Below are 17,185 nucleotides of genomic sequence, written 5' to 3'. Positions count from 1 at the left end.
CGAGGTATACTGCCTTTAGTAAATCTTGGATTGCATGCCATTTCTTGGGTGAATGCACAGGTATGCCCATGCTCCACCCATGGTACTCTCACCACAACGAAATGTAGCATTTCTTTATAAAGTCACACAAGATGCCGCAACTAGCCCCTTGCATGGCTATGTAAATCACATTTAAGGACTTGCTTTTCCTTGCTCTGATTTGCGTCATACAAAGACAACGCAAGACATCAGTAAATCTGCTTCTAAATGCATAAATTAGTGTGAGTATAGTAACAAGATATTCATTTATTTGCTTTTACTGACAGACTTCCTCTCTTATTGTGTAATTTTCACCAAACCACAATTATTAGAGCTAAGACAAAGAAATGAAAAATTATACTTAAAAGCTGCTTTGTCAAGTTGTTATTTTTGGTGTTAATTTTAGACAAGACTAAGTCACCTCCAGAAGAGATGCGAAAAAGGAATCAAAGCAGTGTGACCGAATTTATCCTCCTTGGCTTCCCTGTAGTACAACAAATTCAAGCCCTCCTCTTTGTTTTCTTCTTTATCATTTACACACTGTCGATCACTGGAAATTTGATTATCATCTATGTTGTAAAGAGGGAGCGACACCTTCACAAGCCAATGTATTATCTCCTTGTTAATTTCTCCTTTATGGATCTCTGCTATGCATCTTCCACTGTTCCAAAGATGCTGGCTAATTTTTTTCTAGGACATCGCTCTATCTCTGTTGGAGGCTGCATCACTCAGTGTTATTTCTTTTTTGTGATGGGTGCTCTGGAGAATTACCTACTAGCTCTCATGGCTTATGACAGGTATTTAGCCATCTGCCATCCCTTACGGTACCCTGCCATCATGACTACTCGCTTGTGCTGCATGCTTGCAGCAGGATGTTGGCTGAGTTCCTTCGTTAACTCCATTTTGCCAACACTCTATATCTCATTTCTCTCTTTCTGTGGCAGCAATGAGATCAACCATTTCTTTTGTGACATGTCACCTCTGCTGGAACTTTCTTGTACAGATACAACATTCATCAAGCTATACTTTTTCATCCTTACTTGGATTATCGTCTTTAGTTGTGTGCTTTTGACATTTATATCATATATAAGCATCATATGGACCATAACCAAGATCTCTTCGACCAGTGGGCGCCAGAAAGCCTTCTCCACATGTACCTCCCACATCACTGTGGTGGCCATCTACTATGGGACAGTAATATTAGTGTATGTGCGACCCACAAACAGAGCCTCCCTTGAAATGGACAAAGTGGTGGCTGTGTTCTACGTGGTGATCACACCCCTTTTTAATCCTTTCATCTACAGCCTGCGGAACAAGGAAGTTAAAGATGCAGTGATCAAAATATTTGGGAAGTACTTCACTAGCAGTAGAAGAGACATATAATTAGAACAGTGATTTATCACTTACTTCGGATCAAGACCACTTCTCTAGGAACAACAAAGTCACATACAGAGCTGACACGTTTTAATTTCACAAAGTTCATAGTACTTTGGTCCATTGTGTACAGCTGCAAAATGCAAATCATGGGTACCTAAAAATGTTAAGCTCAAGAAAATTGCAATAACAAATATTAGTGTTTCAAATAAAACAAAAAATGTAACAAAATTTGGCTAATCAGAAAAAAGTGTCATTCTGCGGAAAAAATGCATTCTTGAAAAATACATTTGTGACAAAAAGTAATCGATCCTAAACAGAGTGCAAAACCTCCTGTAACTCAAAGTCTGCTGAATCTTTGGAATTTTCGGGAAACAAACTATAACAAACAACTAAAAAAACATACATGTATAAATGTACATTCTGAAAATGACCGTGCAATGCTATTAGTTCAGGGGCTGCATTAAGGAAGTACCCTGGGGGCACAACAGGCAGTATTTCCCACTTTGTGCGCCCCCTGGGCACTTTGGTATTACTGTAATACAGTTAGCGCTGGTGTACATATAGCTCCAGCTCTATGATAGGAGGGTGTTCTCTCACTTGCATGGGGGTGAGGCCCCATGCAAATGAGGGAATCCCTTTGCCTCTCCACCCAGGCTGTATTACAGATGTGGACGCAGAGGCATGGACGCAGAGGCACAGAAGCTGGCAGGAGGTGTCTAAAAGGTGGAACACGGTCAGTGTGCACCATGATGGCAGCCCTCTGGATGGGGGAAAGGGGGTGCAGTGAGTGACTGCATCTGCTTGGAAGGGGATGTATGCACAGGAACCCCAGACATCCCCTTGCAAGCAGATGCAATCACTCACTGCACCCACCTGCAAGGTGATCCCTCTCCCCTCTTAAAAGTGCAGGCGGGTTGCTGCCTGCATAGTGAAACTCAGAGCGGCTGCTTCAAAGCCCCCAGGACAGCGCAAGTTCGCTGCTGCCCTGGAGGCAGTGCATTCAATGTAATAGGTCAAACTTTCCCTGTTTGCGCCAGCACACCAGTTTTAAGGTGCTCAGTGGCTCAAACAGGGAAAGTGTGCCCTATCCATAATCTGGCCACAGGTTGGTAATCAATTCCATGAGTGATTTTGAGCACAAGGCTGAATACATTTTAGTGAGCTCCATAACTAATAAAGAACCATTTTAAATGGTGTTTGATGGAAGTACAGTTGTCTCCTTTGTCTAAATATATTTGTGCTAGTAGATCACACAAGTATTTGTGCTTTGGATAGGCTCTTGGCATGGAGTTGAAATAAAGTGAGCTTTGGGTGGGCAGATCCCTGATAAATATGATAATAGGCATAGAAGAGATATAACTTGTGCTTTTCACACAGGAGATTTACATGCTCTCGTGAGATGCCTGGAACTATGCAAAATGTATCTTGCCTATAACCACCCTGCAATATAAATACTTATATTGCAGGGTAGTTATAGGCAAGATCTATATGGATTACAATGCATAACACATTAGCGGCATATAATGGAAGTGCCCCAGATAGCGCAACAGGCCTTAGCGCCCGTTTTACATGCACCCAGGGCACTATGGTATTACAGAAATAGTGCAGCACTATCACAAGAGGGGGTTCCCCCATTTGCATGTGGACGTGGCCCCATGTGAACAAGGGAATCCCTTTGCCTCTGCGCCCATGCTGTATTAGAGACGCAGGCGAAGAGGCAAAGAAGCTGTCTGCAGGCACACTGTCAGTGCGCTCCTTGAAAGCAGCCTTCTAGAGTGGGGGAAGAGGGTCCTCTAGACCGCCCAACATCCCTTGCAGGAAGGTGCATTCACTCACTGCAGCCGCCTGCAAGGTGACCTCTACTTCCCCATAAAAGTGCAGGCCTGCACAGTAAAACATGGAGAGGCTGCTTCAAAGGGCCTCCGTATTTCACTTGAACGCACTGCCCCCAGAGCAGCATGACTTCGAGGCTGCCCTGGAGGTGCGCATTCACTAAAATACGGAATGCTCTCCTTATTAGAGCTGGGTGCACCTTTTGAAAGGTGTACCCAGCACTAACAAGGAACATGCGCAGCATTCTGAAATTTGGCCCTAGATGTGCATCCGTTTATGGATCTGTGAGAAATGGATCTTTCTTCGTATTTCATGGATCACAAAGAAATTTGCAAATAATGTTTTAAACACCATTACACTGGTTATTTAGACATATCTTGGCTCAGACCAATTGGGGTAAAAAAATTGAATACCTCGATAGTATCACATTGCTTTTTAGTGGTTTTAATATAGTGTTTTTTATTTGTATATCATGATACTCGTCATTGTTAATTACTCCTGATCCATATCATTTCTTAAGCATTACCAACACGATTTGCCGAGCCTATGTACTAGTAAGTGCCCATAAACAACTTGCCTCATTATACTGCCAAATCTTGAATAAATCCTACCCTATCCTCACTAAAACAGAAATATCAGTCAATTGAGGAAAGACATTTGATGACTTTGTGTGGAAAATGAGCTCATCCCAAGCTAGGTTAAGATAGGTTAGGTACATTTCCTGCCTGATTCTGATTAGATGTGGACTGTTGTAGACTCTGGTGCCAATTACGATCCGGTAAAAAATTTACCCGTACGACTCGTATCCGGTCTTTTTACCGTACGAATCGTACAAGTGCCGTACAAACTGGCAATCATGATTCGCATGGTAAAAAGTCCATACGAACCGCATTCGGACTATTTCCCCACACGTCCTCGGGTCGGAAAATGTGTCCGACACGTCCTCGGATGATTTACCGTACAAATGTGAAAAGTGAAGTCCGACCGAGGAATCACGATCCAACCCGTGCGTCCGATCTCACAACTGTATGGTAAAAACACCGTCCGCACCGAACTCCCATTGCAACCATGGAGACATGTGCCCGCATACGCGCCCAACTCTCCCCCCAGCACCCATACGTTCGAGTCGTACTCCCTGTTAATGTACACACCCCCCCTGTATGTACACCCGTGTACGTGTCGAACCCCCACCTGTGTATGTACACCCCTGTACGTTCGAGTCGTACCCCCACCCCTGTACGTGTCCTACCCCTGTGTATGTACACCCCTGTACGTGTCGTACCCCCGTGTATGTACACCCCTGTACGTTCGAGTCGTACCCCCACCCCTGTACGTGTCCTACCCCCGTGTATGTACACCCCAGTACGTTCGAGTCGTACCCCCACCCCTGTACGTGTCGTACCCCCATGTATGTACACCCCTGTACGTTCGAGTCGTACCCCCACCCCTGTACGTGTCCTACCCCCGTGTATGTACACCCCAGTATGTTCGAGTCGTACCCCCACCCCTGTACGTGTCCTACCCCCGTGTATGTACACCCCTGTACGTGTCGTACCCCCGTGTATGTACACCCCTGTACGTTCGAGTCGTACCCCCACCCCTGTACGTGTCCTACCCCCGTGTATGTACACCCCTGTACGTGTCGTACCCCCGTGTATGTACACCCCTGTACGTTCGAGTCGTACCCCCACACCTGTACGTGTCCTACCCCCGTGTATGTTCACCCCTGTACGTGTCGTACCTCGTGTATGTACACCCCTGTACGTTCGAGTCGTACCCCCACCCCTGTACGTGTCCTACCCCCGTGTATGTACACCCCAGTACGTTCGAGTCGTACCCCCACCCCTGTACGTGTCCTACCCCCGTGTATGTACACCCCTGTAGTACACCCCTGTACGTGTCGTACCCCCGTGTATGTACACCCCTGTACATTCGAGTCGTACCCCCACCCCTGTACGTGTCCTACCTCCGTGTATGTACACCCCTGTACGTTCGAGTCGTACCCCCACCCCTGTACGTGTCCTACCCCCATGTATGTACACCCCAGTATGTTCGAGTCGTACCCCCACCCCTGTACGTGTCGTACCCCCGTGTATGTACACCCCTGTACGTTCGAGTCGTACCCCCACCCCTGTACGTGTCCTACCCCCGTGTATGTACACCCCAGTACGTTCGAGTTGTACCCCCACCCCTGTACGTGTCCTACCCCCGTGTATGTACACCCCTGTACGTGTCGTACCCCCGTGTATGTACACCCCTGTACGTGTCGTACCCCCGTGTATGTACACCCCTGTACGTGTCGTACCCCCGTGTATGTACACCCCTGTACGTTCGAGTCGTACCCCCACCCCTGTACGTGTCCTACCCCCGTGTATGTACACCCCTGTACGTGTCGTACCCCCGTGTATGTACACCCCTGTACGTTCGAGTCGTACCCCCACCCCTGTACGTGTCCTACCCCCGTGTATGTACACCCCAGTACGTTCGAGTCGTACCCCCACCCCTGTACGTGTCCTACCCCCGTGTATGTACACCCCTGTACGTGTCGTACCCCCGTGTATGTACACCCCTGTACGTTCGAGTCGTACCCCCACCCCTGTACGTGTCCTACCTCCGTGTATGTACACCCCTGTACGTTCGAGTCATACCCCCACCCCTGTACGTGTCCTACCCCCATGTATGTACACCCCAGAACGTTCGAGTCGTACCCCCACCCCTGTACGTGTCCTACCCCCATGTATGTACACCCCTGTACGTGTCGTACCCCCGTGTATGTACACCCCTGTACGTTCGAGTCGTACCCCCACCCCTTTACGTGTCCTACCCCCGTGTATGTACACCCCTGTACGTGTCGTACCCCCGTGTATGTACACCCCTGTAAGTTCGAGTCGTACCCCCACCCCTGTACATGTCCTACCCCCGTGTATGTACACCCCTGTAAGTTCGAGTCGTACCCCCACCCCTGTACGTGTCCTACCCCCGTGTATGTACACCCCAGTACGTTCGAGTTGTACCCCCACCCCTGTACGTGTCCTACCCCCGTGTATGTACACCCCTGTATGTTCGAGTCGTACCCCCACCCCTGTACGTGTCCTACCCCCGTGTATGTACACCCCAGTACGTTCGAGTCGTACCCCCACCCCTGTACATGTCCTACCCCCGTGTATGTACACCCCTGTACGTTCGAGTCGTACCCCCACCCCTGTACGTGTCCTACCCCGTGTATGTACACCCCTGTACGTGTCGTACCCCCGTGTATGTACACCCCTGTACGTTCGAGTCGTACCCCCACCCCTGTACGTGTCCTACCCCCGTGTATGGACACCCCAGTACGTTCGAGTCGTACCCCCACCCCTGTACGTGTCCTACCCCGTGTATGTACACCCCAGTACGTTCGAGTCGTACCCCCACCCCTGTACGTGTCCTACCCCCGTGTATGTACACCCCTGTACGTTCGAGTCGTACCCCCACCCCTGTACGTGTCCTACCCCCGTGTATGTACACCCCAGTACGTTCGAGTCGTACCCCACCCCTGTACGTGTCCTACCCCCATGTATGTACACCCCTGTACGTTCGAGTCGTACCCCCACCCCTGTACGTGTCGTACCCCCCTGTATGTACACCCGTGTACGTCAGAGTCGCACCCCCACCACAACCTCCTAAGTACGGAGCGCACCCCAGGCCCCAACATCACAACCGCATGTACGAGTCGTACCAAGCCACACACAAGGACAGCACCGTACAACCAAATGGCCCATGTACACACCGTACACACGCTAAAAACGCACGTACACAACCAGGACAAACCAAAACAACACAAGAATACGCCATTCGAATGGCACAAAGCCACAAAACATGTCCAACAAACACTAAAAAAAACACATTCACTGACCTGCAACTGCCAAAAACAAACAGAGGCCCAAAACACCACCACTCCTCATAACACACCCACCCAAACTTCAAACACAGCCACACCCACCAATGGACCAATAAAAAGGGCCCACACACACAAACCATGAGCCTTTGCAACAGACTCACTGCTGCCAGACACCACAGACAACCTACAGCACCATACTACAAGCTTCACCACACCTTACACTTGCACACCTTCACACAACCACCTTCACAAACACCCCCTTATCACATTCACACACACACACACCTGCACAACCACACCCACACACCCACAACCATCCACACCCCCCCCACCATCCACACCCACACCCCTCACCATGCTCACTAACAAGAATCCAAAGTTCAGTAACCGAGAGTTGGAGGTCCTTGTCGATGAAATCCTCAGAATCGAGCCACAGCTCTTTGGAACATTGGTCAGACAGACCAGCATGGCAGCGAAAACAGCCATGTGGCAGACCATCGTCGATGCTGTGAATGCTGTTGCGGACACCAGAAGGACCAGGCATGAATGCCAAGCCAGGTGGTACGATCTGCGGAGGAGGGTCCGAGCCAAGATGCTGGAGGAACACAACCAGGCCAACGCCACTGGAGGAGGGCCCTCCCGCAGACCCGTACACTACCAGCCCTGGGAGGAGAGGGTGATGGCCATACAGCCGGTGGAGGCAGTCGAAGGATTAGGAGGACTCCGAGACCCGGGTGAGTACACAAACAACGCACCTCACATGGGGGGAACGTCATCCACAACCAAAATCACTAACAGGCACGCAACCACCCCAAGCTATCGCATGACTCAACCACACTCCATGAACACGCACATGCCACTGGCGCCACCATGCCCCATGCACCCAGCTGGACAATGTCAAGTCACAGGCCACAGAACACACCAACACATGACACGGTAACCCGGATGGTGGGAGGGTGGGCCCCAAAATTCACATAGTGCAACTCAGAAGCAGACAACAATGCCCTTTGCCCATATGGCCTAGGTCACAGCCATACAAACACTGTGTCCCCACACAGGAAAGACTCGCCAGCAAATGCCGGACGCCTTGCATCAACACATGGGGGTGAAGGCACTGTTTTGCACATGACAGCAGCTAATGAACAGCCAACATTGTGAAAGAGTGGCAGCACACACCACCACAGCAGCAGCGCAGAGACAGACACTACACCCAATGGGTGCCTGGAGATCAGAAACAAACTCACATCAACAAGCCAAGGGCCATTCAAAGATTTGCTAACAGTGTGTGCCCAGGAAGCTGGGCTGAGGTGACAGAGGGTGACACACAGAGGGAGGGAGAGGGGGACACAGAGGGAGGGAGAGGGGGACACAGAGGGAGGGAGACACAGGGAGACGGACAGAGGGAGGAGGCTGACACACAGAGGGAGGGAGAGGGGGACAGAGAGGGAGGGAGAGGGGGACAGAGAGGGAGGGAGACACAGGGAGACGGACAGAGGGAGGAGGCTGACACACGGAGGGAGGGAGAGGGGGACAGAGAGGGAGGGAGACACAGGGAGACGGACAGAGGGAGGAGGCTGACACACGGAGGGAGGGAGAGGGGGACAGAGAGGGAGGGAGAGGGGGACAGAGAGGGAGGGAGACACAGGGACACGGACAGAGGGAGGAGGCTGACACACAGAGTGAGGGAGAGGGGGACAGAGAGGGAGGGAGACACAGGGAGAGCAAATCAGCCGTGTGGTGTGTGGGAATGTCTGCTCGTCAGCAGGTAGACTGCGTGCATGTAGCCAAGGGTGGCCAGTGCCAGAACCCCCACTCTTCCCCATGGCAAAACACAGGGCCATGTCACAACCTGTTCACGAGCACAATGACAGCTACCTGCATTATATAAGTGTGTGGATCCACTCCATGTGCACATGTACAGTGCTACACGGAAGGCGCCAATGCATGGCTCGCCACACCTGCCCACTCCACTGCTGACTGCAGTCACACTTGACGCAGCAAGTAAGACTGTGCCACACATAGTTAAAGGGGCCAAAGTGGTGCCCAAGGGACACACCCATGCACAAGTGCACTGTGAGTGGAATGCAAGACAGATCCTAATTGCAAGAGGAAATGTGCCAACGTTGAAACTGATGAAACATGGATGTTGCATGGACCAAAATTAACATTGTCTCTCTCACACACAGGTCAAAGTCGTGGTTCACCCCCCAACACTGGGGGGAAGACTCACAGGACCCGGATCTGCGGAAGCCCGATCCCACCGGCAGCGACGACTCTCACCACTCTGTGGATGACCCCGACCAACCTGGCACCTCTGATGTCCAACCACCTGCAGCACCTGCGTCAGGTACAACGGGGCCAACCACCACCCCCACTCCTGCCACATCCCAGGAGACACCCAGGATCCCTGCCCCACCACCACAAAGCAGCCAGGCTGGCCAGGAGGGACACGGTGTCCCGGGCACCCAGGAGGAGGCAGGCGACAACGCCAATGCCACCCCTCAGGGGTCCCGGAGACCCGATGTGCCCACAAGGGCAGGCCAGGTGCAAGTTGGCAGGGGTGGTGGGAGTGGAGGACGGCGGAGGCGCCAGCCTGACCAGTTGGCTGGGGAACCGGTATATTCCCATGTCCGTAACATCCTGGACACATACCGGCAGGACACCACGGGCATGGCCCAGGTTGTGTCCACCCTCAATGAGATCAAGGGGACCCTCGATGAGATAAAGACCCAGCAGGCCCAGCAACATGCGGAGCAACATGCCTGTCTACTGCAACACCAACGGAGGATGGAGGACAGACAGGCTGAGCAAGTGACGGTGTTCCAGGGGATTCACAATACACTCCGTCGGATGGCCGACAACATGGGCAACCCTCCCTGTGCCAGAAGGCGTAGAACATCACCACCCACAGGGAGGGATCAGGAGGAGGAGGAAACATCCGATGGAGCATCCCAAACATCGTCACGGCCTGCTTCTGAGGGTCCCCGCAGGAGGCCGGGTCGTCCACGGAAAGGACCGTGAGGGTCGGCGCTACATCACCATCTCCCAGGACACCTGGCCTGGCACCTGGCCCACTGGAGCAACAGCATCACAGCATCAAGAGACATTCTCTGCCACATGGCCTTGCTGGTCACTGTCTGACCAATGTGGACAAAGACTGTGGCATGGACTCTGAGGATTTCCAATGGCAAGGACACCAACTCCCCTACTGAACTTTGGATTCCAAACTCCCGGAAAGCCCCTCACGTCATACCCCCCCACAAAAATAAAAATTCACACCATGAAGAGAAGATGCCTGCTGGTTGCATTATTACCTTACATGTGTCTTGTAAAGTCTAAACATGCCTGAGTTCTCTTTTGACTTCAACCATCCACACCCTGGGGCCTGAGTCTGGCACAGGACACACGGGCCACAGTGTATTAGGCAAGACAGACATGGAGCACCATACACACCCGTGATGGGCCCAACCAGCTGAGGGGGTGGCCGCACAACCGTGCTGACAGACACATTGAGTACAGCAACAGTCATGCGCAGAGGTCAGGGATCCAGTCCAGTGTCCTGGGGGCACCCAGGTATGTGTAGACAGGTGGCAGAACCATGTCCTGCAAGCTTGAGTCCGGTGGATGCAGAGAATGGGGGCCTGGCCAACGTTGGATGCATGGGGATGGCACATGTCACAATACCCACACAGTCATGGACATCATGCATAATACACAGTCTCAGCCCACACACACAGCTTGCATCTTGCTACTCGACACATAGACACATAGCCACTATCAGGGGAAACCATGCCAGACATGCTGGATGCACCGTGGCAACACACCAGCATTGACTGAGAAGAGGCACCTTGGAGGCATAGGGACACCTTTATTAGTCATGTTTTCGGGATTGCAGAGGCAACTTGAAGTACACATGAGCACTTCATGTGGAGTAACATGTGGGTCCAACACTGGCACCCCCTTTCTGCAGCACAAATGCGTGATAGCCATGGAACTGGCACACAATTGTCGGCCAACAGCTAAACACCTACAGCTGCTCACGGAGAGACTGCCATACACCATTGATCCGCTGATGTAGAAGTCCCACACCATGTCAAGCCAATGCAAACCGTATGTGTCCGAGGGCAGTGTTACACACATTGATGCCATCATCACAATCCACTATCCCATCACTGATGACTGTCAACCAGTCAGACCATCTATTCAGGTGTACACAGCTGCATGTCGTGTCCCATGGTGATGCTACATGGCTGCAAAGGAACCAAACATCGACAGGGGCAGTGTGCATACATCGTGAACAACTGCCACACCCAATACACCCCTGATTCATCCCTTACCCTAAGGAGACTTCCAAACTTGTCCGTGCGTGTAACGCTGAGTCAGCACACGATGACGTGTCCATGAGGAATAGCAGTGCCACAACAATGCAACCAGCAGACGGCATGCGCAAGTACCTGGGGATGAGAGACACACAAGAAGTCAGCCACAAAAAGCACAGCCACTTGCATGTGCATGTACTCGACACATGTATGGATGACAACATGCTAGGTCACAATTATGACTGGGGAAATACAACCATCACTGCCACCATCACTCCAGTGACACACCCACACACACCTCTGACTCACGTGCCATACATGCAGGTGGAGACACACATCACAACACATGCCACACGTGGAGCAATGTGTGCACACTTAGACACTGGTACTCACCACTAAGCAAAGAAGTCGCGTATGAGCCGAGTCCGGATGTCCTCTTGCGGCTCCACATCCTCCACATCACTAGCCCCATTGCCAAGCCCTTCGTCCTCCACGGGTGGATGGTCCTCGTCATGTTGATCCAGGATGAGTGGCACAGCTTTCTCAACTGCCATGTTGTGCAGCATGCAGCAGACCATGAAGATTTTGCAGACCTTTGCAGGGGCATATGGGAGCGCGCCGCCGGTCTTGTGGAGGCACCGAAATCGGCTCTTCAGCAGGCCAAACGTCCTCTCTATCACTCGCCTTGTCCGGCCATGGGCGGTGTTGTAGCGGAGCTGGGCCGGCGTGATGGGGTTGCGGAGAGGTGTGAGCAGCCATGGCATGTTGGGATAGCCAGCGTCCCCTACATGGGAAGCACATGGACATCGTTAGAACTGGTGAAGCGGTCGTGCTGGTAGGCTATGCAAAATACAGGACAGACAGACTGTACCCACCAACAACACATGCTCGTTCGTTGCGCAGCTGCATCATCATTTCAGGCACCCTGCTACGCCTCATGATGTAGGCATCGTGTGCTGATCCTGGAAAACGAGCACAGACATGTGAAATCACCATGTTGGACAGACACACCACAAGGGCATTGATGGAGTGGTAGTGCTTCCGATTGCGGTACGCTACCTCCCGTGCGTGTGGTGGTACCAAAGTTACATGTGTCCCATCTATGGACCCAATGACATGGGGCATCCCTCCCAGGGCATAGAATCCACGCTTGACCCCAGTCAACTGTTTAGGGGTTGGGAACTTGATGAAGTCATCCAGGTGAATCAACATGGCCTCTAAGAAATCATGCAGCACATGGCAGAACATGCTCTGGGACATGCCACCAACATGAGCTATGGTATTTTGAAAGGTACCCGTGGCTAGAAAATGTAGGGCTGCCATTACCTTCAGCTTGGGTGTCAGTGCCATAGGATACCTGTGCAGCGGTTGCAGGTGTGGTGCCAGTCTCGCCGTCAACTCCAGAATCAACCGTTGGGGGCAGCGGTAGCACCGGATACGATCATTCTCCCGCATGGCAGCCAAGTCTGGAATTGCTCGGGGAAGAGGCGGCGCTCTGCAGGAATTTGGAAGTGACACGGAAGAGTGAGTGCCCCACAACAACAAATAATTTGTACTGAGCACATGTTAATCTGTCTATACACATATGCTACATACGGAGTCAGGTATGTGCCACATGCCCTGGACATGTATGGCTGCCAGGTGACACTCCTACCAAGACCCAGCTACACACGGAGATTGAGAACCTCCACATGCCATGCCATGGGATTAGCTGTGTCCCAGTGCAAGTGAACAGCCAGACGCAACACAGGAGTGACATACACCCACACATCAGCAGAAGTAGGATGCCAATTGCAGAGACTGGTAGCGGAACACTAGAGCCACAGGTCACATGACATTACACTAGGACAGCCCACACACCTTGCCATGAAGGTGCACATGCCATGACTCACCACACCTTCATTGAGAGGATGCAGACATGTCCTTGTCACGCTACTCCGTGTCCCATGCATACATACGCACCTCACATCCGATACCACATGTGGCATGGTGTGCGGAACAGTGTCCAATGTCAATCTACACACATACACATGTTGGTTGCTGCAACAGCTGCAGCTTTTGAGGGTGCTCCAACATCAACCTAATGGGAAGCCCCCACACATACATGACATAGTCACATCGTGCACCGTGGGTAGTGACAAGTCAGGTGTGATAACCCCTGTACCGGGCATCAGGGGACACTTCCGTGTGTTGGTGTCCGTGCCATGCCAGTGACGCTCATCCCAAGTGTGCAGTACGACATGCACACATGTCAAAGGAGTCAAGGGCATGCCTGGCACACATTGCACCGTCACACATTACATCTGTACACATCTCATCATACATCTGGTGCCTTCTCGACTCAGGAGTAATGTGCCACATCACAGCCTGTCACACCTGTGCCCCACACATGTAGTAATGCACAGACAATGCCTTGATGTCCATCCATGGACAAGTATGTCTGCCCTATTCCTTCCTGTGTGCTGCCTGTCACCACTGTGATGTGTGAAAACCGCCGTACTGCTGCTAAGAGGGCCTGTGTACGTGCCAATATCACTATGGGAGTGCTGCCGTATGTGTACCCATCGTGATGGTGAGCGTACAGGCATGTTTACGGTCCGTACCACTACGAGTACGCATACGCAAAAACACCCATAGTGATATGGAGCGTACAGGCGCGTGTACGGCCCTACCACTATGGGTGTTCTTGCGTATGCGTACTCGTAGTGGTACGGACCGTACACACGCCTGTACGCTCCATATCACTCTGGGTGTCCTCGCGTATGCGTACTCGTAGTGGTACGGACCGTACACACGCCTGTACGCTCCATATCACTCTGGGTGTCCTCGCGTATGCGTACTCGTAGTGGTACGGACCGTACACACGCCTGTACGCACCATATCACTCTGGGTGTCCTCGCGTATGCGTACTCGTAGTGGTACGGACCGTACACACGCCTGTACGCTCCATATCACTCTGGGTGTCCTCGCGTATGCGTACTCGTAGTGGTACGGACCATACACACGCCTGTACGCTCCATATCACTCTGGGTGTCCTCGCGTATGCGTACTCGTAGTGGTACGGACCGTACACACGCCTGTACGCTCCATATCACTCTGGGTGTCCTCGCGTATGCGTGCACGTAGTGATAGGGAGCGTACAGGCGCATGTACGGCCTGTACCACTACGAGTACGCATACACGAGGACACCCAAAGTGATAGTGAACGTAGGCACGCGTGTACGGGCCGTTGCTATGCATTTGGGGTGCCCTAGGGCCCCGGAACGCGCCGTACCTGTGTGTGAAGCTCCAAATTACATAGGGGACACATGAGGGACAAGTATTAAGGCCTACATGCATGCTGGTTGTCATGGAGACCAAGTTCAAATTTTGAATTTGTCCAGGAAGCTGCATGGCAGAAGTCAGTTGGAATTAATCTACTTTGTTGCAATGTGTTTGTGGGGCTGACATCATGCAGGAGAAACTTTTTAGTGACTGTGACTTCTGCCATTGTGTCCAGGTGTGACACACATGCTATGTACTGTAGGGGGGGCCCCAGGGGGGGGTATGCCTGATGTCTCCCAGCAGTGCCCTGTGACAGGAGGGGTGGGGGCCTATCACTCCCAGCAGTGCCCTGAGACAGGAGGGGTGGGGGCCTATCACTCCCAGCAGTGCCCTGAGACAGGAGGGGTGGGGGCCTATCACTCCCAGCAGTGCCCTGAGACAGGAGGGGTGTGTGCAGAGTCCTCCCAGCAGTGCCCTGAGACAGGAGGGGTGGGGGCCTATCACTCCCAGCAGTGCCCTGAGACAGGAGGGGTGGGGGCCTATCACTCCCAGCAGTGCCCTGAGACAGGAGGGGAGTGTGCTGAGTCCTCCCAGCAGTGCCCTGAGACAGGAGGGGTGGGGGCCTATCACTCCCAGCAGTGCCCTGAGACAGGAGGGGTGGGGGCCTATCACTCCCAGCAGTGCCCTGAGACAGGAGGGGTGTGTGCAGAGTCCTCCCAGCAGTGCCCTGAGACAGGAGGGGTGGGGGCCTATCACTCCCAGCAGTGCCCTGAGACAGGAGGGGTGGGGTCCTATCACTCCCAGCAGTGCCCTGAGACAGGAGGGGTGTGTGCAGAGTCCTCCCAGCAGTGCCCTGAGACAGGAGGGGTGGGGGCCTATCACTCCCAGCAGTGCCCTGAGACAGGAGGGGTGGGGGCCTATCACTCCCAGCAGTACCCTGAGACAGGAGGGGTGGGGGCCTATCAATCCCAGCAGTGCCCTGAGACAGGAGGGGTGTGTGCAGAGTCCTCCCAGCAGTGCCCTGAGAGAGGAGGGGTGGGGGCCTATCACTCCCAGCAGTGCCCTAAGACAGGAGGGGTGGGGGCCTATCACTCCCAGCAGTGCCCTGAGACACGAGGGGTGTGTGCAGAGTCCTCCCAGCAGTGCCCTGAGACAGGAGGGGTGGGGGCCTATCACTCCCAGCAGTGCCCTGAGACAGGAGGGGTGGGGGCCTTTCACTCCCAGCAGTGCCCTGAGACAGGTGGGGTGTGTGCAGAGTCCTCCCAGCAGTGCCCTGAGACAGAAGGGGTGGGGGCCTATCACTCCCAGCAGTGCCCTGAGACAGTAGGGGTGGGGGCCTATCACTCCCAGCAGTGCCCTGAGACAGGAGGGGTGTGTGCAGAGTCCTCCCAGCAGTGCCCTGAGACAGGAGGGGTGGGGGCCTATCACTCCCAGCAGTGCCCTGAGACAGGAGGGGTGTGTGCAGAGTCCTCCCAGCAGTGCCCTGAGACAGGAGGGGTGGGTGTGATGCACAGTGTGAGCCTGGATCATTGATTGTGTAGTTGCCCTCATTCCACCTGTGTCCTTTCAATGGCACGTACTGCTTTTGGCCTTCCCCCAGAGGATCATGTCCCTATGACAAAGGTGCAATGCGTTGGATGCATACTATGCCTTGTTGTAAACAGCAAATGTGTTGTAATCTGTGTCCTTGTGACATGTGCCAGGTGTATTGATGTAGTGTCACTTGTCCATCCTCACAGGTAGACGCCTCTGCCAAGGAGCAGATATGGCTGGACGCCGTCAGCGCCGTGAGGAGTGCGGATGGTCGGAAGCGGCGCCTGTCCCAGGTGAGGAAACGCTGGCAGGATATCCGGTGCTGGACGCGGAGGATCGCACGGGTCCTGCTGGGGGACTCACCTGAGAGCCATAAGAACCGCGGGCGCCGCCGTCTCTCCCACATCCAGAAACGTGTGCTGGCGGTGGTCTTTCCTGACTTGGACAGGCGCCTACAGGAGATGCAGCAGCCGGAAGGGGGTAGGTACATGTGTGTGTTTGTTGTGTTTCACCAGCATTTGTAAGTGCACTGTTCCATGGATACACTTCCAGGGTTTATGGTGCTGTGCAGATCCTGTTACCCACAGTGTTGCAGGCCTCTCCTGCCTCCCTTCCCCACCTTGCAATGTGTTCACTGGTCTCTGTGTAGTCACTCCATCACAAAGTTATGTAGCCTGACACCTTCTCCAAGTGTACAATGCCTGCAGCATCATGTGTGGGGGTGGTGTGTAACAGGTTTAGTGACCTTGCCTGTGCCCTGTCCAGTTCTGGACTTGTGGGTTCCATGTAAGTTGGCACTAATGCTGATTCCAGACATGGGAGTTAATCTCTCGAGTGCGAGGCCTTCCAGCAGGCATGTCCCATGTGGTGGCCTATGACATGATGTGCATGAGTGTGCGTTACGCATAGTGCAGGGATGTTAGCGTGTGTTGCAGTCATTTCCATTCAGGAGCATGGAGTTGTG

At 52.9% G+C, this 17,185-nt stretch overlaps 1 protein-coding gene across 1 annotated transcript; it reads left to right on the top strand.

The window, feature by feature from the left end:
- Positions 1-450: 450 nt before the first annotated feature.
- Positions 451-1,401, top strand: LOC146866761 (olfactory receptor 8H1-like). Its single transcript, XM_085617336.1, has one exon. The coding sequence runs from the start codon at positions 451-453 to the stop codon at positions 1,399-1,401; it is 951 nt and encodes a 316-aa protein (XP_085473462.1).
- Positions 1,402-17,185: the final 15,784 nt, after the last annotated feature.

Source organism: Triturus cristatus, chromosome 1_2 (assembly GCF_964204655.1).
Source record: "Triturus cristatus chromosome 1_2, aTriCri1.1, whole genome shotgun sequence".
NCBI classification, from domain to species: domain Eukaryota; kingdom Metazoa; phylum Chordata; class Amphibia; order Caudata; family Salamandridae; genus Triturus; species Triturus cristatus.
This window is presented reverse-complemented; position numbering and strand designations above follow the sequence as displayed.

Bases quoted from the DNA above. Each gene is read 5' to 3' on its own strand.
- LOC146866761 (XM_085617336.1), top strand. From the start codon at position 451: ATGCGAAAAAGGAATCAAAGCAGTGTGACCGAATTTATCCTCCTTGGC.